At 43.2% G+C, this 26,989-nt stretch overlaps 1 protein-coding gene across 1 annotated transcript in view; it reads left to right on the top strand.

The window, feature by feature from the left end:
• The first annotated feature begins 12,164 nt into the window (after window positions 1-12,164).
• ALDH1A3 (aldehyde dehydrogenase 1 family member A3) overlaps window positions 12,165-26,989 on the top strand; it is an 87,607-nt gene continuing 72,782 nt past the window's right edge. The window contains exon 1 of the mRNA XM_082253059.1: window positions 12,165-12,354. Within this exon, the coding sequence (XP_082109185.1) occupies window positions 12,259-12,354 (96 nt within the window). The 5' untranslated portion in view covers window positions 12,165-12,258. The remainder of the gene's footprint in view (window positions 12,355-26,989) is intronic.

Below are 26,989 nucleotides of genomic sequence, written 5' to 3'. Positions count from 1 at the left end.
TGTAGGAGGGGAAGGATTGCACTCATTTTTGTGACTTTGATCTCCCAATAAAGGTTTTATATCTGTATATCCCCCATACACTTTCTATGTCTTGATCATATTCAATATACAGGGCGGGCGTCCCAATACTTTTGACAATATAGTGTATCTGTATGGAGCAACACCCCGTAGTTGGGAGTCCTCACCCCTGGATATAAGGACACTGACTAACCTTCTGCTGATACATATCATTCCACAGAAGTCCCAAGCAGAAGTAGAGTGCTGTAATGTGTTGGCCACACTTGTAAGAGGGTGGCTATGTTTGTTCTCCATGGTCCCACTGTATGTGGGAATGTGGCCACACTCTCTTCTTGCTCACTCCTGAGATGAACTATGGAATGTGTAGTGAGCATAGAGCAGTGTGCATGACCACAAGCCCCCGTTCACACCTGAGCGATTTTCTGCTTGAAGCTTGTATCTCTAAAACGCTCAACAAGCCAAATCCCATTCATTTCAATGGCGCGCTAACCACTTGCCAACCAGCCACGGCCTATATACGACAGCAGGTTCCCATGAAACACCGTACCTGTACAGCAGTTTGTGGGAGCAATCCAAGAGGCTTGTGTGCCCACTCGCCAGTTGGGAAGCCGATGCACGGGGCCAAGGCCGCGATTGCTGCTGGTCACCCGCGATCGCTCCCCGAGGAGGGAGAACGGCGGTCTGCTGTTGTAAACACAGCAGACCATTGTTCTCTTCAGGAATCAGCACAGAGCTCCTGTGTTCCTCCTATTTAGGATCACAGGTCTCTGTGTTGATTTCACAAGCCCACCCCCCCCCCCCCACAGTTAGAAAACACCCCCCTTGGCTCACATTTAACCCCCTTCACTGCCAGTGTCATTATTACAGTAACAGTGCATATTTTTAGTAGTAATGTCACTGGTCCCCCCAAAAGTGTCAGTTAGGGGTCCAATCTGTCCGCTGCAATGTCGCAGTCCCGCTAAAAATCGCATATCGCCGCCGTTATTAGTTTAAAAAAAAATTACATAAATCTTTCCCCTAGTTTTTAGATGTGATAACTTGCGCAAACCAATCAAAATACGCTTATTGTGATTCGTTTTTTTTTTTTTACCAAAAATATATAGCAGAATACAAATTGGCCTAAAAGGATGAAAAAATGTATTTCATTTTTTTTTTTTATTGTGAATGTTATATAGCAGAATGTGAAAAGTATTGTTTTGTTTTTATTTATTTTTTTCAGAATTGTCGCTCTTGTTTTGTTTATAGAGCTAAAAATAAAAAAAAATCGCAGAGGTGATCAAATACCACCAAAAGAAAGCAATAATTGCGGGGAAAAAAATGGACATCCAATTTATTTGGGTACAGCGTCAAACGACTGCGCAATTGTCTATTAAAGTGACGCAGTGCCAAATCGCAAAAAATGGCCTGTTCATTAAGGGGGCAAATCCTTCCGGTCCAGAAGTGGTTAAAAATCACCTAATGTGACATAATAATACTTATGCTAATCCTAGCAGAATACAATGTTTATAAACAAAACAATATACAAAGTAACAAACTAAAGCATCTGTTTACATCAGTGTCTCACTGAAACAAAAACAGTGTCCTGATCCGACTCGAAGTCGCCCCAACTTCGGGAGACTAATGAAGTCGCCTGTGCACCACGACTTCGGCGCAGCTTGCAACGACTTCACATAATGGAAGTCAATGCAAGTCGCTCCGACTTTGCAAAAAAAAGGTGCAGGAACCTTTTTCTAAGTCGGAGCGGCTTGAGTTGCTCTGATTAGAACGGTTCCATTGCACAGCATGGTGCGCTACTTGTCAGGCGACCAGTATTCGGCCCCCTTGAACTTTGCGACCTTTTGCCACATTTCAGGCTTCAAACATAAAGATATAAAACTGTAATTTTTTGTGAAGAATCAACAACAAGTGGGACACAATCATGAAGTGGAACGAAATTTATTGGATATTTCAAACTTTTTTTAACAAATAAAAAACTGAAAAATTGGGCGTGCAAAATTATTCAGCCCCTTTACTTTCAGTGCAGAAAACTCTCTCCAGAAGTTCAGTGAGGATCTCTGAATGATCCAATGTTGACCTAAATGACTAATGATGATAAATAGAATCCACCTGTGTGTAATCAAGTCTCCATATAAATGCACCTGCACTGTGATAGTCTCAGAGGTCCGTTTAAAGCGCAGAGAGCATCATGAAGAACAAGGAACACACCAGGCAGGTCCGAGATACTGTTGTGGAGAAGTTTAAAGCCGGATTTGGATACAAAAAGATTTCCCAAGCTTTAAACATCCCAAGGAGCACTGTGCAAGCGATAATATTGAAATGGAAGGAGTATCAGACCACTGCAAATCTACGAAGACCTGGCCGTCCCTCTAAACTTTCAGCTCATACAAGGAGAAGACTGATCAGAGATGCAGCCAAGAGGCCCATGATCACTCTGGATGAACTGCAGAGATCTACAGCTGAGGTGGGAGACTCTGTCCATAGGACAACAATCAGTCGTATACTGCACAAATCTGGCCTTTATGGAAGGGTGGCAAGAAGAAAGCCATTTCTTAAAGATATCCATAAAAAGTGTTGTTTAAAGTATGCCACAAGCCACCTGGGAGACACCAAACATGTGGAAGAAGGTGCTCTGGTCAGATGAAACCAAAATCAAACTTTTTGGCAACAATGCAAAACGTTATGTTTGGCGTAAAAGCAACACAGCTCATCACCCTGAACACACCATCCCCACTGTCACACATGGTGGTGGCAGCATCATGGTTTGGGCCTGCTTTTCTTCAGCAGGGACAGGGAAGATGGTTAAAATTGATGGGAAGATGGATGGAGCCAAATACAGGACCATTCTGGAAGAAAACCTGATGGAGTCTGCAAAAGACCTGAGACTGGGACGGAGATTTGTCTTCCAACAAGACAATGATCCACAACATAAAGCAAAATCTACAATGGAATGGTTCACAAATAAACATATCCAGGTGTTAGAATGGCCAAGTCAAAGTCCAGACCTGAATCCAATCGAGAATCTGTGGAAAGAACTGAAAACTTCTGTTCACAAATGCTCTCCATCCAACGTCACTGAGCTCGAGCTGTTTTGCAAGGAGGAATAGGCAAAAATTTCAGTCTCTCGATGTGCAAAACTGATAGAGACATACCCCAAGCGACTTACAGCTGTAATCACAGCAAAAGGTGGTGCTACAAAGTATTAATTTAAGGGGGCTGAATTATTTTGCACGCCCAATTTTTCCATTTTTTATTTGTTAAAAAAGTTTGAAATATCCAATAAATTTCGTTCCAGTTCATGATTGTGTCCCACTTGTTGTTGATTCTACACACTTTATGTTTGATGCCTGAAATGTGGCAAAAGGTCACAAAGTTCAAGGGAGCCAAATACTTTCGCAAGGCACTGTATATTTTTACTTTCTGCTGTATAACATTCCCAATAAAGAAAAAAAAAAAATCTAATTTTTTCCTCATTTTAGGCCAATTTGTGTTCTGCTACATATTTTTGGTTAAAAAAAATCCCAATAAGCGTATGTTGATTGGTTTGCGCAAAAGTTATCGCGTCATCAAACTAGGTGAAAAATTTACGTCATTTTTATTAAATTATTTTTTTTACTAGTAATGGCGGCGATCAGCGATTTTTGACTGTGACATTGCAGCAGACAGATTGGACCCCTAAGGCCCCTTTCACACGAACGATCCGATCAGATCCGCCTGTCAGTTTTTTAGGTGGACCTGATCGGATCCATGCATCCCTATGGGGCAGCGGATGTCAGCGGAGACATCTCCACTGACACCCACTGTTATCCGATTCCGATCCTGTCCGTAAAATCTGTACGGATGGAAACCCTATTTTCCATCCGTCTGGAGGATCGGATCGAATGGGATCGGATGAGAACGGACAGGCGCTCCGTTCTCATCCGATTCCCCCATAGAGAACAGCGGGGATCTGACACCTCCGTCTCTGCACAGTGAGCGTGGAGACGGAGGAGACGGAGCTGTCATCCGCCGGCTCAGCGGGGATCGGTGGATCGATTCCCGCTGAGCAGCACGGGGTGGCGGATCGATCCCAGCTGAGCAGCACGGAGTCTGCTGACATTTTTGACACTTTTGGGGGGACCAGTGACATTACTACAGTAATCAGTGCTAAAAATTTGCATTGTTACTGTAATAATGACATTGGCCGGGAAAGGTTAACCTAGTGGGTGATCAAAGGGTTAAATGCGTCCCTAGGGGGTGCTTTCCAACTGTGGGGGGGAGGGGGTGGGCTTGCTGGATGAACACAGAGACCTGTGATCCTAAATAAGTACGCAGGATCCCTGTGTTCATTACTGACAGAATAGCGGTCTGCTTTGTTTACAACTGCACCACCGTTCTGTCTCCACGGGGAGCGGTCCTGGGTGCCCGGCGGCATTCGTAGCTGCCGGACTAACTGATTGGCTTATCCTGTGATGAATGGGTGCGTGCCCCCACTAGCGGTCCAGTGAAACGACGTACAGGTACGTTGTTTCCCAGGACAGAGCCAATAGCTGGTCGGTAAGTGGTTAAGTCCCGGTTCACACTGGTGTGATGCAGGAAACCCTACGACCCAGTGCCGGTTCCCGCATCACACCTGAATCGCACAGTGGTTCACACTGACATCTGCGAACCACTGTGGGTATCAGTGCAAAGTTAATGACACCCCGAGATTGGTTCGCAGATCGCAGTGCGAACTGTAAAATGATGAAGGATTTGGATCACATAGGTGTGAACACCCAATGCGATCCGACTCCAGTGCGGACCAAAAAAAGGGTCCTGCACCATTTTAGTGCAAATGCGATTTCAGCCATACCGTTTGTATGGCTCAATTTGCATTGCACAGACATCGCATGCGATGTCTGTGATCGCACAAGTGGAATCCCAGCCTTAAAGCAGTATTAAACCCAAAAGCAAACATTTATTCGATTTCAGTTCACCAATTCTAAGATGTGACGGCTACATTCGTTTTCTTTTTTTTTTTGGTTTTCTATGTTCTATTTTTATTGGTGATCCAGCCAGCAAATCTGTTGTTTTTCTAAAGCACAAGCTCTCCAGCAGATGTAGCAGTTACAGGGATGGGACAAACCATTTAACATGGGCAGGGGCACTTAAATTGACCATCTTTTATTTATGTAAAACCTTTATCACAAAAGAAAAAATAAAACAGTTTGCTGTAACTGCTCAGAAAGTATTAACTTGAGTTTGGCTTCAAATTGTTAGTGTATCTAAATCTGCTAATACTTCTAACACTCCCTTCACCCCCACCCCAGACTGACAATGCTGCTGTCTGCTCTGCCTCCTATGCTCCTTCATCCAGAGTGGGGTGGCTCTAAGATAGGAGGTATGTTAAAGGCCAGATCACCAGGTGAAAAAAGGGGAGCAAGCCAAAGAAAACTAATGCAGCCACCACATCTAATGATTGGTAAGCTGCAATATATTACATTTTTTTGTGTTAATACCGCTTTAACCACTTGCCGACCGCGTAATGTACATTTACTGCGGCAGGTCGACTCTATTGCTCTAAATCACGTACCTGCACGTCATTACCTGCAATAGCCTCTAGGTGGCGCACGCGCGCCACTAGAGACCTGATCGCGTACTGATTGGAGAGGGGCGGAGCCAATCAGTGGGTCAGGTGGACCAGATGTCCACTGGCCACCCGCGATCGTTCTGGAGAAGGAGATCTTGTGTCTCTGCTAAGCAGGAACACGGATCTCTGTCTTCCCCCAGAGTTGTATAAAGTACTCAAAACCCATACTTGAGTAAAAGTACAAGTGCTCGATCAAAAAGTGACTTGAGTAGAAGTGGAAGTGCTCGATCAAAAAGTGACTTGAGTAGAAGTACTAAAGTATTCAACATTTTTTATACTTAAGTATTGCAAGTAGTTTTTTTTTTAATTTTGCTACTCAAGTACTGAAAGTAAAAGTACCAGTACTGTGTTATGTAGTTATTAAAGAAAGAAGTTTGAACATCATATTGTTTTTTATTATTTCAAATGCAGCTTTTATTTATGCATACAGTAGCATTTATTTTCGTATGCGCTGATAATACACATTTTTTGAGCTTCATGAAACCTGCCTACTGTTCTGGCAGTGGTAATTTTTATAATTGTAACGAGTAACTATGCAGCACAAAAAAAAATATCGGAGTAGAAGTATTGAAATCATTGAAAAAATGTAGTGAAGTAAAAGTGGAAGTAGGAGAAAAAAATTCTACTCTAGGAAAGTACAGATACCGCCTTTCGTTACTTAAGTACAGTAGTGAAGTAGTTCTACTTAGTTACTATAAATCTCTGGTCTTCCCCCAGTCAGAGCACCTCCCTCACAGTTAGCAAGCACCCACTAGGGACACATTTAACTCTTTGATCGTCCCTGATGTTAACCCCTACCCAGCCAGTGTCATTAGTACAGTGATTGTGCATATTTTTTCACACTGATCACTGTATGTGTCACTGGTCCCCAAAAAAGTGTCAAAAGTGTCAGTTAGTAGTCAGATTTGTCCGCTGCAATGTCGCAGTCCCGCTATAAGTCGCTGATCGCCGCCATTACTAGTAAAAAAAATAAAAAATTCCATAAAAAATACCCTATAGTTTGTAAAAGCTCCACCTTTTGCGCAAACTAATCAATATACGCTTATTGGGATTTTTATTATTTTTTTTACCAAAAAACATAATACAAATTGGCCTAAAATGATAAAGAGATTAGAGATTTTTTACATTTTTTTATTGGGAATGTTTTATAGCAGAAAGTAAAAAATATATATTTTTTTTTTTTCAAAATTATCACTATTTTTGTGTTTATAGCGCAAAAAATAAAAACCGCACAGGTGATCAAATACCACCAAAAGAAAGCTCTATTTGTGGGTAAAAAAAGGACATCAATTGTATTTGGGTACAGAGCAATTGTCAGTTAAAGTAACGCAGTGCCAAATCGCAAAAAATGACCTGGTCATTAAAGAGGAAGTAAACTCTTTCTTTACTCTACCCTTTTTTTTAGTTTTTTTCTTCCCTGCAAAGTAAATGCATAATGTGCTAATATGCATCGCACACTATGTGACACTTACCTCCAAACCAAGCCCTCGTCGTCCCTGCTGGAGGCCGCATCCATCTTCATCCGTCTTCCTTCCTGGCTATGCTACTGGCCGGGAGTTGTGTGACGTCACTCCCACGCATGCGCAGGAGAGCCGCTGGTCACGGCACAGGGCTCTGAAAAAACGGCATGGACGGACGTTCCTTCAGAGCGCATGCGCCGATGACATCATTGGCTGCATGAAATGTAAATATCACCTAAACGGTGCAAGTTTACAGTTCCTATAGGTAAGCCTTATTATATACCTACCTATAGGTAAAAGTTATAAGAAACCTCTTTAACCACTTCTGGACCAGAAGGATTTGCCCCCTTAATGACCAGGCCATATTTTGCGATTCGGCACTGCATTACTTTAATGGACAATTGCGCGGTCGTGCGAAGCTGTACCCAAATAAAATTGATGTCCTTTTTTACCCGCAAATAGAGCTTTCTTTTTGTTTTGGCCTTTCCTGAGTGGTGGCGGCGCATGCGCGGGGACATGTTGGCGCCGGGCGGCACCATTTTTGAATCTGAGGCAACCCAGTGGAACAGCCCTCGCACAGACCGGCCCACCGGGAGAAGTCCCGGTGCTCCAGATTAGCCAATCCGGGCCTGGAGGCCATAACCCTCTCATACTCTATCCTAATTGAAAATCAGAAGTTTGCTGTTAGTTCCGCTTTAAAAAATAAAATTAGCTAATGAAATGAATCTCCTAAACACCAATTTATTTTCTTGTACCAAGAGAGCATTATGGGAAAAATCATCTGACATCAATCACATATAGATACTCCTGAAACACCAATATCTGTCCTCCCTCTATAGGAGACAAACACCGATATCTGTCCTCCCTTTATAGGAGACACACAATGATATTTGCCCTCGCTCTATAGGAGACACACAGATATCTGTCCTCCCTCTATAGGAGACACATAATGATATCTGTCCTCCCTCTATAGGAGACACACAAATATCTGTCCTCCCTCTATAGGAGACACACACAGATATCTGTCCTCCCTCTATAGGACACAGATATATGACCTCCCTCTATAGAAAACACACACACTGATACCTGTCGTCCCTCTATAGGACACACAAAGATATCTGCCCTCCCTCTATAGGGGACACTCACATATATCTGTCCTCCCTCTATAGAGGAGACTCACATTGATACCTGTTGTCCCGCAATAGGACACACACACACAGATATCTGCCCTCCCTCTAAAGAGGACACTCACATGCATCTGTCCTCCCTCTATATAGGACACTCACATATATCTGTCCTCCCTCTATAGGAGACACACACACGGATACCTGTCGTCCCTCTATTGGACACACACACAGATACCTGTCCTCCCTCTATAGGGGACACTCACATATATCTGTCCTCCCTCTACAGAGGACACTCACATATATCTGTCCTCCCTCTATAGGAGACACACACAGATACAGTATCTTCCCTCCCTCTATAGGAGACACACACAGATATCTGTCCTCCCTCTATAGTAGACACACACAGATATCTGTCCTCTCTCTATAGTAGACACACACAGTTATCTGCCCTCCCTCTATAGTAGACACACACAGATATCTGTCCTCCCTCTATAGGAGACACACACAGATATCTGTCCTCCCTCTATAGGAGACACACAATTATATCTGTCCTCTCTCTATAGGAGACACACACAGATTTCTGTCTTCCCTCTATAGGAGACACACAGATTTCTGTCCTCCCCTATTGGAGACACACACTGATATCTGTCCTCCCTCTATAGGAGACACACACTGATATCTGCCCTCCCTCTATAGGAGACACACACAGATTTCTGTCTTCCCTCTATAGGAGACACACAGATTTCTGTCCTCCCCTATTGGAGACACACACTGATATCTGCCCTCCCTCTATAGGAGACACACACTGATATCTGCCCTCCCTCTATAGGAGACACACACGGATATCTGTCTTCCCTCTATAGGAGACACACAGATTTCTGTCCTCCCCTATTGGAGACACACACTGATATCTGTCCTCCCTCTATAGGAGACACACACTGATATCTGCCCTCCCTCTATAGGAGACACACACAGATAGCTGTCCTCCCTCTATAAGAGACACACAGATATACAGTATGTCCTCCCTCTATAGGAGAAACACACAGCTATATAATATGTCCTCCCTCTATAGGAGACACAAACCAATATTTGTCCTTCCTCTATAGGACACACACACAGGGATATCTGCCCTCCCACTTTAGAGGAAACACACCAATATCTATCCTCCCTCTATAGGGGACACACACAGATATCTGCCCTCCCTCTACAGGGGACAAACCGATATCTGTCTTCACTCTATAGGACACACACACACAGATATCTGTCCTCCTTCCATAGGGGACGCACAAAGATATCTGCCCTCCCTCTATAGAGAACATACACAGATTTCTGCCCTCCCTCTATAGAGGACACACACAGATATCTGCCCTCCCTCTATAGGGGACACATGCTGATGTCTGATCCTTCCTCTATAGGGGACACACACAAATATCTGCCCTCCCTCTATAGGGGACTTACACCAATATCTTAATATCTGCCCTCCCTCTATAGGGAACACACACAGATATCTGCCCTCCCTCTATAGAGGACACAGTCAGATATCTGAATATCTGCCCTCCCACTATAGGAGATACACACAGATATATGCCCTCTCTATAGGGGGACACACAGACATCTGTCCTCCTTCTATAGGGGGTGCACACAGATATCTGCCCTCCCTCTATAGGGGACACACACAGATATTTGTCCTTCCTCTATAGGGAACACATGCTGCTATCTGAATATCTGTTTTCCTCTATAGGACACACACACACAAACACCCAGATATCTGAATACATGTTCTTCCTCTATAGGGTACACACACATATATCTGCCTTCCCTCTATAGGGGACACACACAGATGCCTGATTCTCCTCTATAGGGGGACACACACAGATGTCTGATCCTCCTTTATAGGGGACACACACAGCGGTCTGATCTTACTCTATAGGGGACACACACACAGATGTCTGATCTTACTCTATAGGGGACACACACAGATGTATGATCCTCATCTATAGGGGGCACACACAGATGCCTGGTTCTCCTCTATAGGGGACACCCACTAATGTCTGATCCTCCTCTATAGGGGACACACACAGATGTCTGATCTTACTCTATAGGACACACACACACATGTCTGATCCTACTCTATAGGGGACACACACACATGTCTGATCCTCCTCTATAAGACACACACGCACAGATGTCTGATCCTCCTCTATAGGACACACACATACAGATGTCTGATCCTCCTTTATAAGGCACACACACAGATGACTTATCCTCCTCTATAGGACACACATACAGATGTCTACTCCTCCTCTAAAAGGGACACACGCAGATGACTGATCCTCCTCTATAGGACACACACATACAGATGTCTGATCCTCCTCTATAGGACACACATACAGATGTCTGACCCTCCTCTATAGGGGACACACATACAGATGTCTGATCCTCCTCTATAGGACACACATACAGATGCCTGATCCTCCTCTATAGGGGACACACAGATGCCTGATCCTCCTCTATAGGGGACACACATACAGATGACTGATCCTCCTCTATAGGGGACACACATACAGATGTCTGATCCTCCTCTATAGGACACACATACAGATGACTGATCCTCCTCTATAGGGGGCACACATACAGATGTTTGATCCTCCTCTATAGGACACACATACAGATGACTGATCCTCCTCTATTGGGGGCACACATACAGATGTCTGACCCTCCTCTATAAGGGACACACAGAGATGACTGATCCTCCTCTATAGGGGACACACATACAGATGTCTGATCCTCCTCTATAGGACACACATACAGATGACTGATCCTCCTCTATAGGGGGCACACATACAGATGTTTGATTCTCCTCTATAGGACACACATACAGATGACTGATCCTCCTCTATAGGACACACATACAGATGTCTGACCCTCCTCTATAAGGGACACACAGAGATGACTGATCCTCCTCTATAGGGGACACACATACAGATGTCTGATCCTCCTCTATAGGACACACATACAGATGACTGATCCTCCTCTATTGGGGGCACACATACAGATGACTGATCCTCCTCTATAAGGGACACACACAGGTGACTGGTCCTCCTCTATAGGACACACACATACAGATGTCTGACCCTCCTCTATAGGGGACACACATACAGATGACTATTTCTCCTCTATAGGACACACATACAGATGTCTGACCCTCTTCTATAGGGGACACACACAGATGTCTGATCCTCCTCTATAGGACACACATACAGATGTCTGATCCTCCTCTATAGGACACACACAGATGTCTGATCCTCCTCTATAGGACACACATACAGATGACTGATCCTCCTCTATAGGGGACACACATACAGATGTCTGATCCTCCTCTATAGGACACACAAAGATGACTGATCCTCCTCTATAGGGGACACACACACAGATGTCAGATCCTCCTCTATAGGACACACACAGATGTCATATCCTCCTCTATAGGACACACATACAGATGCCTGATCCTCCTCTATAGGACACACATACAGATGTCTGATCCTCCTCTATAGGACACACATACAGATGTCTGATCCTCCTCTATAGGACACACACAGATGACTTATCCTCCTCTATAAGGGACACACACAGATGACTGATCCTCCTCTATAGGACACACACAGATGTCTGATCCTCCTCTATAGGACACACAGATGACTGATCCTCCTCTATAGGACACACATACAGATGTCTGATCCTCCTCTATAAGGGACACACACAGATAGCACAGATTTGGGATCATCTCATGAATGAACAATCCAGTAAATGACATCAGTGTGATGAGCACATCTGTACAATCACATTGTTACTTTGCAAAGAGAAGAGGGTGTGGCAGGGATGTCTCTTTCAGCCAATCAGAAGAAGTTTCTTCCTCCAATGACACAGTGAAGTAGAGTTATTAAAGGGAGAGGAGCTCCCCAGTCTGTCCAGAGAGGGATTCCAGGGAAATCCTGTACAGAGCATATCCAGAGCTTTCCTCCACTCCACCTGATCACTGCGTTCTACGATGACCACCAATGGGACCATAGAGAATGGGCTGCCGGACAAGAAAACGCCTCCGCTACCAAAACCCATCACCAATCTGGAAATCCAGCACAAGCAGGTAAAGTCCTGATTCTATACATCACATTATATAGCAGACTTAAATTGAGCTGTGTGATAGCTTATGTATGTGCAGAGATGATCATCCCTGTGATAAGACAAATACAAAGTAACAATATAAAAGTAACAATAAAAAGTAATGATATAAAAGTAATAATTTTCAAAGCAACAATGTAAAAGGAACGATACAAAGTAAAGATTTAAAAGTACCGAAAGAAAGTAACGATACAAATTAATTATATAAAAAAATGATACAAAGTAATGATATAAAAGTAATCATTTTATGATATTAAAAAAAGTAATATTATAATTATATAAAAATAATAATTTAATGATATAAAAGTAATAATTTTGATAGCAACGATATAAAATAATGATATAGAAGTTATGATACTTTGTTTTGTCACTTTAAAATATTACTTTGTAACAGTATAAAAGTAAATGATACAAAGTGATGATATAAAATGTATCAATATAGAAGTAATCATACAAAGTAACATTTTAAAGTGACAATACAAAGTAACAGTATAAAAGTAATGATAAAAAGTGATAATATAACATATTTCAATATAGAAGTAATGATACAAAGTGATGTTCTGTATTTACTACCATATACCTGTACATCTGTTTTCTATGTGGTATTGTGACTACGTATTTTATTTATCTAAAGCTCGCCATACACTATACAATCTGATTGTGCGATCTCTGTACAATCTTCTTTAGGGTGCATTTACACAGACAATTAGCATGCCCTGAGAATGTCAGCAGCAAGAGTCTGTGGATTCCTGCAGCTGGAATGACAGGTGTTCAAAGAACTGCACCCAATCAGCCTATGCAATGTAATGACAGCCAGCGATGACCTGCGGAGATTGAGGCTGGAAGCAGACAGATCTGTCCCCAACCTTAGGTGAGCCATTACAGATCTGTCCCCAACCTCAGGTTAGTGATCACAGATCTGTCCCCAACCTCAGGTGAGCGATCACAGATCTGTCCCCAACCTCAGATGAGCCATCACAGATCTGTCCCCAACCTCAGGTTAGTGATCACAGATCTGTCCCCAACCTCAGGTGAGCGATCACAGATCTGTTCCCAACCTCAGATGAGCCATCACAGATCTGTCCCCAACCTCAGGTTAGTGATCACAGATCTGTCCCCAACCTCAGGTGAGCGATCACAGATCTGTCCCCAACCTCAGATGAGCCATCACAGATCTGTCCCCAAGCTCAGCTGAGCCATCACAGATCTGTCCCCAAGCTCAGCTGAGCCATCACAGATCTGTCCCCAACCTCAGGTGAGCCATCACAGATCTGTCCCCAACCTCAGGTGAGCGATCACAGATCTGTCCCCAACCTCAGGTGAGCGATCACAGATCTGTCCCCAACCTCAGATGAGCCATCACAGATCAGTCCCCAACCTCAGATGAGCGATCACAGATCTGTCCCCAACCTCAGGTGAGCGATCACAGATCTGTCCCCAACCTCAGATGAGCGATCACAGATCAGTCCCCAACCTCAGGTGAGCGATCACAGATCTGTCCCCAAGACCCCAACCTGAGGGGAGCGATCACAGATCTGTTCCCAACCTCAGGTGAGCGATCACAGATCTGTCCCCAACCTCAGGTGAGCGATCACAGATCTGTCCCCAACCTCAGGTGAGTGATCACAGGTCTGTCCCCAACCTCAGGTGAGCGATCACAGATCTGTCCCCAAGACCCCAACCTGAGGTGAGCGATCACAGATCTGTTCCCAACCTCAGGTGAGCGATCACAGATCTGTCCCCAACCTCAGGTGAGCGATCACAGATCTGTCCCCAACCTCAGGTGAGTGATCACAGGTCTGTCCCCAACCTCAGGTGAGTGATCACAGGTCTGTCCCCAACCTCGGGTGAGCCATCACAGATCTGTCCCCAACCTCAGGTGAGCGATCGCTGACTGTGTGAACATTGTCATTGTATTGTATGGGTTGAGGGGCCGTAGCTCCTTGCACATACCTGTCATTCCAGCCACAGGAATCCACACTGTGTGCTAATCTCCCATGTGAATGCACCCTTATACCTGGTACACGCAATGAGATTATCGGACGAATCGTTTTTTTTGCATGCTAATTTCATATCGATAAATAAAGAGGTTACTAAAGTTATGAAAATTCTCGTACGCCAGAATAAAAACTTGCAAGTGATTTTCCAACGACAACTGTACTGATTAAGCGAAAATCATACAATCTGGTATCGTACGGGAAAAATTTTCATGCTTGTCCCATCGAAAAATTTTGCATGAATTGTCGTGATTGCTTCTGGAAAGCTGTGCGATAACGATCAGATTATTGTACGATCGCTTCCAAAGTGGTTCTGTTAGATTTTCTGATCAGGAGTACATGCCTTTACGCTGGTCATATACCATCCAATCTATTATAGGCTGTCCATAGGCTATGCAATCTGATTGCTCAATCTCCTTTAATCTGGTCATATATATGCAAACTGATTAAGGAGATTGCACAAAGTTGGCTATACACTATTCAATCTGACTATACAATCTCCTTAAGCTGGCCATACACCAGGGATGTGCAGTGAGGTCAGTGGCTGGTGGGGCACTGGCTAGTATCAGAGCCAGATACAACCCCCACATTGCTTAGTGAATAAACCCCCACATCACCATTCAGTGACTAAACCCCCCCATCACCATTTATTGAATAAACACCCACATCACCATTTAGAGAATAAACCCCCACATTATTTAGTGAATAACCCCCACATCACCATTTATTGAATAAACCCCCACATTATTTAGTGAATAACCCCCACATCACCATTTATTGAATAAACCCCCACATCAATTATTAATGAAAAAAACCCACATCACCATTTAGTGAATAAGCCCCCACATCGCAATGTAGTGAATAAACCCCCACATCACCATTTATTGAATAAACCCCCACATTACTTAGTGAAAAAAAAACACATCACCATTTATTGAATAAACCCCCACATTATTTAGTGAATAAACCCCCACATCACCATTTAGTGAATAAACCCCCACATCACCATTTAGTGAATAAACCCCCACATCAACTATTAATGAAAAACAAAACCCACATCACCATTTAGTGAATAACCCCCCACATCACAATTTATTGAATAAACCCCCACATCAATTATTAATGAAAAAAACCCACATCACCATTTAGTGAATAAGCCCCCACATCGCAATGTAGTGAATAAACCCCCACATCACCACTTAGAGAATAAACCCCCACATTACTTAGTGAAAAAAAAAAACACATCTCCATTTATTGAATAAACCCCCACATTATTTAGTGAATAAACCCCCACATCACCATTTATTGAATAAACTCCCACATTATTTAGTGAATAAACCCCCACATCACCATTTATTGAATAAACCCCCACATCAATTATTAATGAAAAAAACCCACATCACCACTTAGAGAATAAACCCCCACATTACTTAGTGGGAAAAAAAACACATCACCATTTATTGAATAAACCCCCACATCACCATTTATTGAATAAACCCCCACATCACCATTTAGTGAATAAACCCCCACATCACCACTTAGAGAATAAACCCCCACATTACTTAGTGGAAAAAAAAACACATCACCATTTATTGAATAAACCCCCACATCACCATTTATTGAATAAACCCCCACATCACAATGTAGTGAATAAGCCCCCACATCACCACTTAGAGAATAAACCCCACATCACCATTTAGAGAATAAACCCCACATCACCATTTAGAGAATAAACCCCACATCACCATTTATTGAATAAACCCCCACATCACCATTTAGTGAATTAACCCCCACATCACCATTCAGTGACTAAACCCCACATCACCATTCAGTGACTAAACCCCACATCACCATTCAGTGAATAAGCCCCCACAGCGTAGCTAAGCGCTGCGAGATGAAAAATGTAATCTTCATCTTCAGCCAATTGGCTTACGCTTAAAAACCCGCGCCTCGGGACGCAGGCAGTCAATCAGATTCCCCCAGACAAATAAGCCCCTGGTAAAAGGAAACTATTGGACAGCAGATTTTTATTTTTTATTTGTGTATTCTGTAACAGCGCTGTAAATGCTGAGATTTCACTGGTCAGGTACAGGATGTTACAGAATGCAGACATATAAAATAAAAATGACACTGCGCTCTATAAAGCTACCAACCGTCCTGATTTTATTAAAACAAGTCCTTGTGTTGGTTAAATGAGTAAACTGTGAGAAGTAATGAAGGTGCCATATATAATCTATATAATAAAAGAATAGAACCTGAACCATTCTCTGATTATATATATATATATATATATATATATATATATATATATATATATATATATATATATATATATATATATATATATATACGGCACCTTCATCAATTCTCATAGTTTACTAATTTAACCAAAACCATCTTGTTTTATTTTATGTGAGGTATGGCCGCGAACATTAGAGTGACAGCAACAATTCTAGCGCTGGACTCTATAACTCTAAACATGTAAGATAAAAAAATGTTAAAGCGTCGTCTATGGAAATTTTTTTAAGTACCGAAGTTTGGCACCATTCCACAAGTGTGCGCAATTTTAAAAGCGTGACATGTTGGGTATCGTTTTACTCGTTGTAACATCATCTTTCACATTACATAAAAAAAAAAAAAAAAAATCGGGCTAACTAGTGTTTTTTTATGTTTTTTATTTGTGAAACTGTTTTATTTATTTTTTTTTATGCGTTTGAAAATTTGCTGCACAAATACTGTGTGACAAAAAAGTTGCAACAACTGTCATTTTATTCCCTAGGGTGTCTGCTAAAAAAATATATATATATATAATGTTTGGGGGTTCTGAGTAATTTTCTAGGGAAAAAAAAAATGATGATTTTTACATGTAGGAGGGAAGTGTCAGAATTGGCCTGGGTGGCCATAAGTTACCATAAGTAGGTAATATAGAAATAATTATTATACATTGTTTTTAAGTTAATTTACTATATTAAAAAAAAAAACTGTACTCAAGCAGGGGGCTTAACAGACAAATTACTGAAGTCTGAACTTCAAACCAGTAATTTCACAGTAAATAGATAAATAATAAATGATCATGTTATTATAACATATAGCATAATAATATTATTTTGCTTGATTAAAAAAGTACCTTTTCAGCAGCAGCAGATTCTCCCTCTTAATTTTCGGTAAGAGGGCTGGAAGGGAGAATTTGTCTTTTAGACACACGCCCCCTTCTGTGACACTGCAATGAGAGGAGAGCCTCCACTGCAGCATTTTTATTGCACAGCTTGGACCAATGGTGTTTTACCATTGGTTCAAGTCTCCAAGCTGTCCATTGAGCTCAGTGCCTCTGACAAGAAATCACTGTGAGCTCATCCCCCCAGTCTGCTGCAAACAGATTCTGACAGGCTGCGCAAAACATAAAGCACAAAATAGTGCAGCGCAAAAAAAGGAAGCCTGAATAAAATAGTAGTAAATTCAGTCCATAAACAGCCGGAGAATAGCAGGATGACCGCCACTGTGGGGTAGAATGAGCTTCCATAAAACATGTAGGTGTCAGACGTGATTCCAACCCATCCCCCACAGACAAATACTGCCTCCCACCTCCTTGATTCCACCTAAATGGTCACACTGCATAATCCCATAATAGGGGTGTTATCTCCTGCATTCAGCTCCCAGCGTGAATCAAAGCATTTCTATATGGCACCGTATGCATAGAAGGACAAAAAACACACAATCTAGTGCTCTCTGTATCTCCACAATTTATTAAATAAAGGTAAAGTTCACTTACAAGTAAGGCACTATCAACAAGTGCATGCGATCTGCGTTTGTGATGAGTAAACAAACCATAAAGATGACCGCGGGTGACATCATACATTGCTCCTCCTCCCGTACGCGTTACGTCCGCGGGCGAGACTTTGTCAGCGGGATCAGAGCAACACACTCAACCCGCTCTTAAATACCAAGCATCATGACAATAAGGGGCCAAGACATCCGACTCTCTCTGTATCTCCACAATTTATTAAATAAAGGTTAAATTCACGTACAAGTGAGGCACTTGCAACAAGTCAAATAGATAAAGGAGTCGGTAGGACTTTCAAGGTAGCCACCAATAATCCCAAAAGGACACACGAATACTCAAAAGGTGAAAATAGCAATTTTTATTATAACAGCATGATAAAAAAATACTAAAACCATATCAAAAAGGATGATAGTATAAAGAAAACTGTACGACATATCTGCATACAAGATAAGTAAGTATGTGCAAAAGAACCTGCTACATGCCCATATACAGCTAGGATCTGGTATTGCTAACACAGTATCTCTGGTGATCTTTAATAACCGGGCCGAACAGGGATCTCAAGCGTGGTAAGTCTTCCTCAGGAGATCCTATTAGTACCAAAATCCCAAGGGGGAAGAAAGAGCATAGAGCACCCGGGCCAGCAAGATGATGTGAGGGAAGGTTATGCACAAAATCAGTCCAAAGGGAGACGTTCACATCAAAAACTCTATAGCCCAAACATTAGGAATCCTATCCTCGGGCCATACAAACTTTCCAGAGTGGCCACGGATAGTAGTGTAGGTGTCGTCACAGCGATCCCGGGGGTCCCACGTATCACCGCTTCTATCTTTTGGAATATGGAGCCACCACTCCTGTGCTGCCGATCCCTAGCCTGAGGTGCCCCTCCAAATGGGAAACTCGAGAGACGTCCACTCTTGGTGGACTAGGGGTTGGAGGAAATAGTCAATATATTGACCCAACCTGGCAGTAGCGGAATCTATCCCATTTACGATCGGGCAACCAGGGGGGTCGGTCTATGCTTTTATGTGTCTTAGGCAGGAAATAAATGATCGGGTTCTGAAAAACAACGGGTCAAGATAGAAGGCCTCTTTGTGATTCTAAACTCCCTGTTTCTTGCCTTTTTCAACTAAAGAAGGTAACTCTTCTTTATATTTCAACATTGGATTACTCACTAATACCTGATAGGTATCTCGATCCTCAAGTAAGCAATTCATTTCCTCCCTATAATATATATTATTTTTTGTATGATCGTCGGTATTTCCTACAGACCAGGGGAGTGGCAATTGGGCGCTTGCTTTGCCCCAGTGTGGCCAATCTTTTTATGGTCCACTGGAAGGAGGAAGTGGAGTTTAAAGAACGACCGCCACAGTTGGTCTGTTACAGGAGATATATCGACGATCTGATTATGATCTGGGAGGGAGATAAGGCTAATCTCTGAGTATTTATCAATAAATTGAACAATAATACTAAAAACATCACCCTTACATGGAATATTGATATGCATCAAATGGCCTTTCTAGATCTGGAGATTTATAAGAAGGGAGATACATTTAAGACCTGGAATTATTTCAAGCCCACTGACAGAAATGCTTACATCCCCATGGCTTTGTAATATTCCTAGGGGGCAGTTTATGAGCTTAGGATGCAACTGAGGAGGATTATCTTTGTCTTAGTCTCAGTTACTAGCAAAGAGGTTCCAACAAAAGGGCTATGATCGATTGACCATTGAGAGTGAGATAGGAAGAGTCAAGGCTCTGGATAGAGATACGATTATAGCTGGAACTCAGAACCAGAGGAATGAGAATGGAAGTGAGTACTGTATGATATTGGATTACAATATTCAATGTAAAAAATTTGAGAGAATTGTGACCAAGCATTGGGCTATACTCAAGCATGATCGAGTGCTTGGCCCATTGCTTCCAGCACGCCCACAATTTATTTATAGAAACGCACCCTCATTACGAGACTGTATAGCCTCAAGGGTAGTTGACCCGCCAAAGAATCCTGACAATAGGCTATTTGCTTTCTTGATGGGATTCTATGCATGTGGGAGATGTGCGGCCTGTAAAAGTTCATAGGTAAACATTAGGAAGCGGAAAGAGTTTGTGTCCTCTACTACGCAGAAACAGAAAAAAATTAAGGATTTAATAACTTGCACTACTCAGGGTGTTGTTTATATGCTTGAGTGTGAGTGTGGGCTCCAGTATGTCGGTAGGCCCTATATGTGCGGATAGGTGAGCAAATAAACAATATTAAGATGGGCCGTATTACTCAGTGTCGAGACATTTTAAGAATTGTCACCATCAGAACCTTAAAGGCCTCAAATTTTGGGGCATTGAGAAAGTCTCACGACATTGGAGAGGGGGCAATTTTAAACGATAATGAAGCCGCAGGGAGACGTTTTGGATTTATGAAACAAAGGTCCTGACCCCGGCAGGCTTGAATGTTGGTTTTGATCTTAATTATTTCATTTCTGATAGATAGAGGTTATATGCAGATGTTTTATGAATGTGGTTAAAAGAAGTGTCTATGTACTATATATATATATATATATTATATATATGTGTATATGTAATTTGATATGGTTTTCTAATATTTCTTGAAAAGATGGCAGTGTTGTGTATTTTCTAGAAATTAGTCCCCTATTAACCATTTATTATTACTATTTTTTATTTTTTGTTCTGCTGTGAAAAGGAACAGGTAGAGTTCTCCTTTATATTACGAACATATGTAGGTGAGCTGTGCTCTTTTAAATGATCCTGCTATTGTTCAGTTATATGACAGCGGTCTGTAGGTATTGAATTGGAGCTGTGATCTGTGCAGTATATTCCTTGCCTTATAAGCTGTAAAATTTCCCAGTGTTCTATATGAGGCAGATTGCGTCTGTCATTAGGGTGGGGGGCAGCCGGTGCCTCTCTCCCCTGGGAGACGGATGTCTTGGCGTCTTGTTGTCATGATGCTTGGTATTTAAGAGCGGGTTGAGTGCGTTGCTCTGATCCCGCTGACGAAGTCCCACTCACGGGCGTAACGCGTACAGGAGGAGGAGCAACGTATGACGTATCTATTTGACTTGTTGACAGTGCCTTACTTGTAAGTGAATTTTACCTTTATTTAATAAATTGTGGAGATACAGATCTCAGATCAGGAGATAGAGAGTCGGATGTCTTGGCGTCTTGTTGTCATGATGCTTGGTATTTAACCACTTGCCGACTGCCGCACGACTATTTACGCTGGCAGTCAGCCCCTCACAGGCAAAGCGATGTAGGGCTACGTCGCTAGCCTGTAAGGGTTTTGGGAGCGAGCCCGCCCTGCCGGATGCGCGCTCCCACTCCCTTTTGGTCCAGGACCCCCCCCCCCCCGCGCGCGCGTGTGCCCTGCGGACCCAATGTCTGCCGGGCACTTGCGATCGTCCGTGACAGCGGGAGAAAGGCAGGCGGCTAATGTAAACAAAGCCGCCTGTCATTCTCCCCTGTGTAAGAATGGTGATCAAACGGTTCTACTATGTAGGACCGTTGATCACTGTTCTTACACATCAAGCCACAGCCAATCACAGTTAGAAACATGCCCCTAGGGACACACTTAACCCCTCCCTCTCAAAAAAGTTAACCCCTTCACTGCCAGTGTCATTTTTACAGTAACAGTGCATATGGATAGCACTGATTACTGTAGTAATGTCACTGGTAACCCCAAAAGTGTCAAAAATGTCAGTCAAGGGTCCGATCTGTCCGCCCCAATGTTGCAGTCCCGCAAAAAAAATCACAGATCGCCGCCATTACGCGTTAAAAAAAAAAACCCAACAAAAATGACAAAAATCTTTCCCTTTGTTACTAAACGCAATAACTTTTGCGCAAACCAATCAAAATACGCTTTTTGCAATTTTTTTTTTACCAATCATATGGTAAAAAAACAAATTGGCCTAAAATGTTAAAAAATTTTGATTTTTACATTTTTTTGGGGGGGAATTTCATATAAAAAAAATTTGAAAAATATTGTTATTTTTGCAAAATTGACGCTCTTTTTTTTGTTTATAGCGCATGATCAAAAAATCACACAGGTGATCAAATACCAGCAAAAGAAAGCTCTGTTTGTGGGAAAAAAAGGACGTCAAATTCGTTTAGGTAAAGCGTCACACGACCGCGCAATTGTCCGTTAAAGTCATGCAGTGCCGAATCGCAAAATAGGCCCTGGTCAGGAAGGGGGTAAAATCTTCCGGGGCTTAAGTGGTTAAGAATGGGTTGAGTGTGTTGCTCTGGTCCCGCTGATGAAGTCTCGCCCACGGATGTAACGCATACGGGGGGAGGAGATACGTATGATGTCACCCACGGCCATCTTTATGGTTTGTTTACTCATCACAAACGCCGATCGCATGCACTTGTTGATAGTGCCTTACTTGCAAGTGAATTTTACCTTTATTTATTAAATCATGGAGATACAGAGAGCACTAGATTGTGTGTTTTTCCCCTTTATTCATACGGTGCCATATAGAGAAGCTTTGATCCACGCTGGCAGTGGCGGAGCCAGAGGGTTAGCTGGGGTGGCAATTGACACCCCAGAAAAAGTCCCTGCCACCCCTGTTGCCACCCCGATCCTGGACAGGTGCATGGCTGGCAGCGGAGGAATCACAGGCAGTGGTGGGATCAGCCGGTTCGCAGAACCGGCTGATCCCTCTAAGCTGGCGGCCAGGGTCAGGGAGCAGCAGAGCAGTGCGTCCCGAGGCCGAGCCCGCCCATTCTGTGACAATAGCGAATTAAAATTCGCTATTGTCACATGGATCCTCCTCCGGCCAATCAGGGAGCCGGTCCTCCCGCTTCCTGATTGGCCGAATGGCAAACGCCGTGCCATTGGTCGAGGAGGCGCCGGCGGGAGGACTGAGAAGATGCAGGGAGCCGCGGACCGATGAGAAGCTGCAATGATTGCGGGCAAATGCTGTGGCTGTGGCACTCTGCAATAATCATTGGGGGCAAGGCTGTGGCACTCTCCAATAAACATTGGGGGCAAGGCTGTGGCACTCTCCAATAATCATTGGGAGCAAGGCTGTGGCACTCTGCAATAATCATTGGGGGCAAGGCTGTGGCACTCTCCAATAATCATTGGGAGCAAGGCTGTGGCACTCTCCAATAATCATTGGGGGCAAGGCTGTGGCACTCTGCAATAATCATTGGGGGCAAGGCTGTGGCACTCTGCAATAATCATTGGGGGCAAGGCTGTGGCACTCTGCAATAATCATTGGGGGCATTGCTGTGGCACTCTGCAATAATCATTGGGGGCAAGGCTGTGGCACTCTGCAATAATCATTGGGGGCATTGCTGTGGCACTCTGCAATAATCATTGGGGGCATGCTGTGGCACTCTGCAATAATCATTGGGGGCAAGGCTGTGGCACTCTGCAATAATAATTGGGGGCATTACTGTGGCACTCTGCAATAATCATTGGGGGCATTGCTGTGGCACTCTGCAATAATCAAGGGGGGGGGGGCAAGGCTGTGGCACTCTGCAATAATCATTGGGGGCATTGCTGTGGCACTCTGCAATAATCATTGGGGGCAAGGTTGTGGCACTCTGCAATAATCATTGGGGGCATTGCTGTGGCACTCTGCAATAATCATTGGGGGCATTGCTGTGGCACTCTGCAATAATCATTGGGGGCAAACCTGTATCCTGTCTGTATCCTCTGATCACCACCACCTGTATCCTGTCTTTACTAGTAATGGCAGCGATCAGCGATTATTAGAGGGACTGCGACATTGCGGTGGACGAATCTGACACTAAATTACACTTTGTATATTGACCCCCCAAAATAATACCTAGCCACCCCTTTGCCACCCCTGTTTTAAAAGTCTAGCTCCGCCACTGCACGCTGGGAGCTGAATGCAGGAGATAACACCCCTATTATGGGATTATGCAGTGTGACCATTTAGGTGGAATCACGGAGGTAGGAGGCAGTATTTGTCTGTGGGGGATGGGTTGGAATCACGTCTGACACCTGCATGTTTTATGGAAGTACATTCTACCCCACAGTGGCGGTCATCCTGCTATTCTCCGGCTGTTTATGGACTAAATTTACTACTGTTTTTTTAGGCTTTATTCACATATAGGCGTTTCAGATCGCGGGCAGAATTGCGATTCTGCCCACGATCCCAAACCATTGCAAGTCGCGGGATGCCCATGCGATTTCCATGACTTGCAATGGCACCCCAAGCACGGCGCGATTTTGCTGCGATTGTCAGCCCGACGAATCGTGATAAAATTACACACACAGAATCGCGGGACGCCTGTTGCCCAAAAGGAGCTCTTGTACGTCTTTTGGGCAACAGGCGTCCCGCGATTCTGTTTGCGCGATTTTACCACGATTGGTCGCACGACAATCGCGGCAAAATCGTGCCATGTTTGGGGTGCCATTACAAGTCACGGGAATCACACGGGCGTCCCCCGACTTGCAATGGTTCTGGATCGCGGGCAGAATCGCAGCAATTATGCCCGCAATCCGAAACGCATATATGTGAATGGAGCTTTACCTTTTTTTGCGCTGCAATATTTTGTGTTTTATGTTTATCGAGGGTTTATGTTATTGACCAGGAAGTGTTCAGATGGCAAATAACACGCGTTGTTAGGTATATCTGCGCTGAATATCGTTTCGTTTTTTAGGCTCTGCATAGAGCCCCTTATCTCCGGAACCATAGGTACTAGGAGCCCCAAATTTTAACCAGTGGCGAGGTAGGACTTCAGGTACATACCCCCCAAATTTGTCTCTGTGGCCCCAGGTCACCAAGATCGTTTTTTTGTTTTTTTTATGTTCATTGCAGGTGAGGGTCTGCCTCCCCTGCCTCTCCTGACTGCACGTCCCTTCCATACGCTATTCAGTCTGATTATACAATCCCATTAAAGCTAGCCATACACTATACAATCTGTGCAATCTAATTTAGATTTACAGGACAAAACTAAACAATTACTGTAATTCAATTAGAATAAAAATCAGGCAGGCACTTGTGCTACATAGTGAATGGTAGATCTAAAGGAAATTGTACAGTCAGACTGTATATTGTATGGTCACCTTTAGATTTTCCAAAACGATGTAATGTGATGACATATCTGAACAATCTATTCAATCAGTATCAAATCAGGCAGGTCCTTATACTACATAGTCTGTGGTAGACTGAAAAGAGATTGTACAATCAAATTGTAATGTGAGTTTAATGCTAGCCATACACTAGTCGAAAAAATCTTTCAAACGTGTTTTTTTTTTTTCGAAAACGATATTGTGGAAGAGAGTTCCACATTCTCTCCGCCCTTACAGTGAAGAACCCCTTACGCAGCTTAAGGTTAAACCGCCTCTCCTCTAATCTCATTGTGTGGCCACGTGTCTTCTTGCACTCCTTGAGACTAAATATTTTTTTTTGCTATGCTGGGATCACCATTGAGGTATTTGTAAATCGCTATCTTGTCCCCTCTCAGGCGTCTCCTCTCCAAGGAGAATAAATTAAGCGCTTGCAATCGCTCCTCATAATTAAAGAGCCTCCAATCCCCTTATTAGTTTAGTTGTCCTTCTTTGGACTCCTTCCAGTTCCAGCACATCCTTTCAACACAAGTTCTTGTACTTTTTTTGGGTGACAGGCGTCCCGCGATTCTGTTTGTGCAATTTTACAGCGATTCGTTTGGCGACAATCGCGGAAAAATCACGCTGCATTTGGGGTGCCATTGCAAGTCATAAGAATCACACGGGCGTCCCACGACTTGCAATGGTTCGCGATCCGAGACTCCTATATGTGAATGGAGCCTAATAGATCAGCATTTCTGAACCTTTTTTCAGTTGCGGCGCCCTTTAACCACTTTTAAGACCAGAAGGATTTGCCACCGTAATGACCAGGCCCTATTTTGTGATTCGGCACTGCGTTACTTTAACGGAGAAATAAACAAAATAAAAATGATGTCCTTTTTTTCCCACAAATAGAGCTTTTATTTGGTGGTATTTGATCACCTGTGCGATTTTTTTTTTTGCGCTATAAACAAAAAAAGAGCGACATTTCTGAAAAAAAAAAAAACAATCATTTTCACATTCTGCTATATAACATTCTCAAAAAAAAAATAATTAAAAATCAAAATTTTTTAACATTTTAGGCCAATCTGTTTTCTGCTACATATTTTTGGTAAAAAAAAAAAAAAAAGCAATAAGCGTATTTTGATTGGTTTATGAAAAAGTTATCGCATCTACTAACTGGAAATGGGAAAGATTTATGTCATTTTTATTGTTTTTTTTTTTACTAGTAATGGCGGCGATCTGCGATTTCTAGTGGGACTGCGACATTGCGGCGGACAGATCGGACCCCTAACTGACATTTTTGACACTTTTGGGGGTACCAGGGACATTACTACAGTAATCAGTGCTAAAAATATGCACTGTTACTGTAATAATGACACTGGCAGGGAAGGGGGTTAACCAAGGGGTGATCAAAGGGTTAAGTGTGTTTTATAACTGTGAGAGGGATGGACTTGTGGAATCAACACAGAGACCGGTGATCCTATATAGAAGGATCACAGGAGCTTCGTGTTCATTCCAGAGAGAACAACGGTCAGCTGTGTTTACAACAGCAGACCGTCATTCTCTCTCCACGGGGAGTGATCGCGGGTGCCCAGCAGCAATCGCATGTGCCGGCCCTGTAGATCAGATTCCTCCCTTCCTAATGGGGGCAGGCACCCCCAGGAGCGCTCTGGCGAACAGCCGTACAGATACGAAGGGTTCGCGCAGCCGAGCCAGCCTTCCGCAGTATATATGCGGCGGGTGGTCGGCAAGTGGTTAAAGATGAAATTTGGGTATGCCAATTTTTG

The sequence above is a fragment of the Pelophylax lessonae genome (assembly GCF_965119305.1).
Source record: "Pelophylax lessonae genome assembly, chromosome: 4".
Taxonomy (NCBI): Eukaryota; Metazoa; Chordata; class Amphibia; order Anura; family Ranidae; genus Pelophylax; species Pelophylax lessonae.
This window is presented reverse-complemented; position numbering and strand designations above follow the sequence as displayed.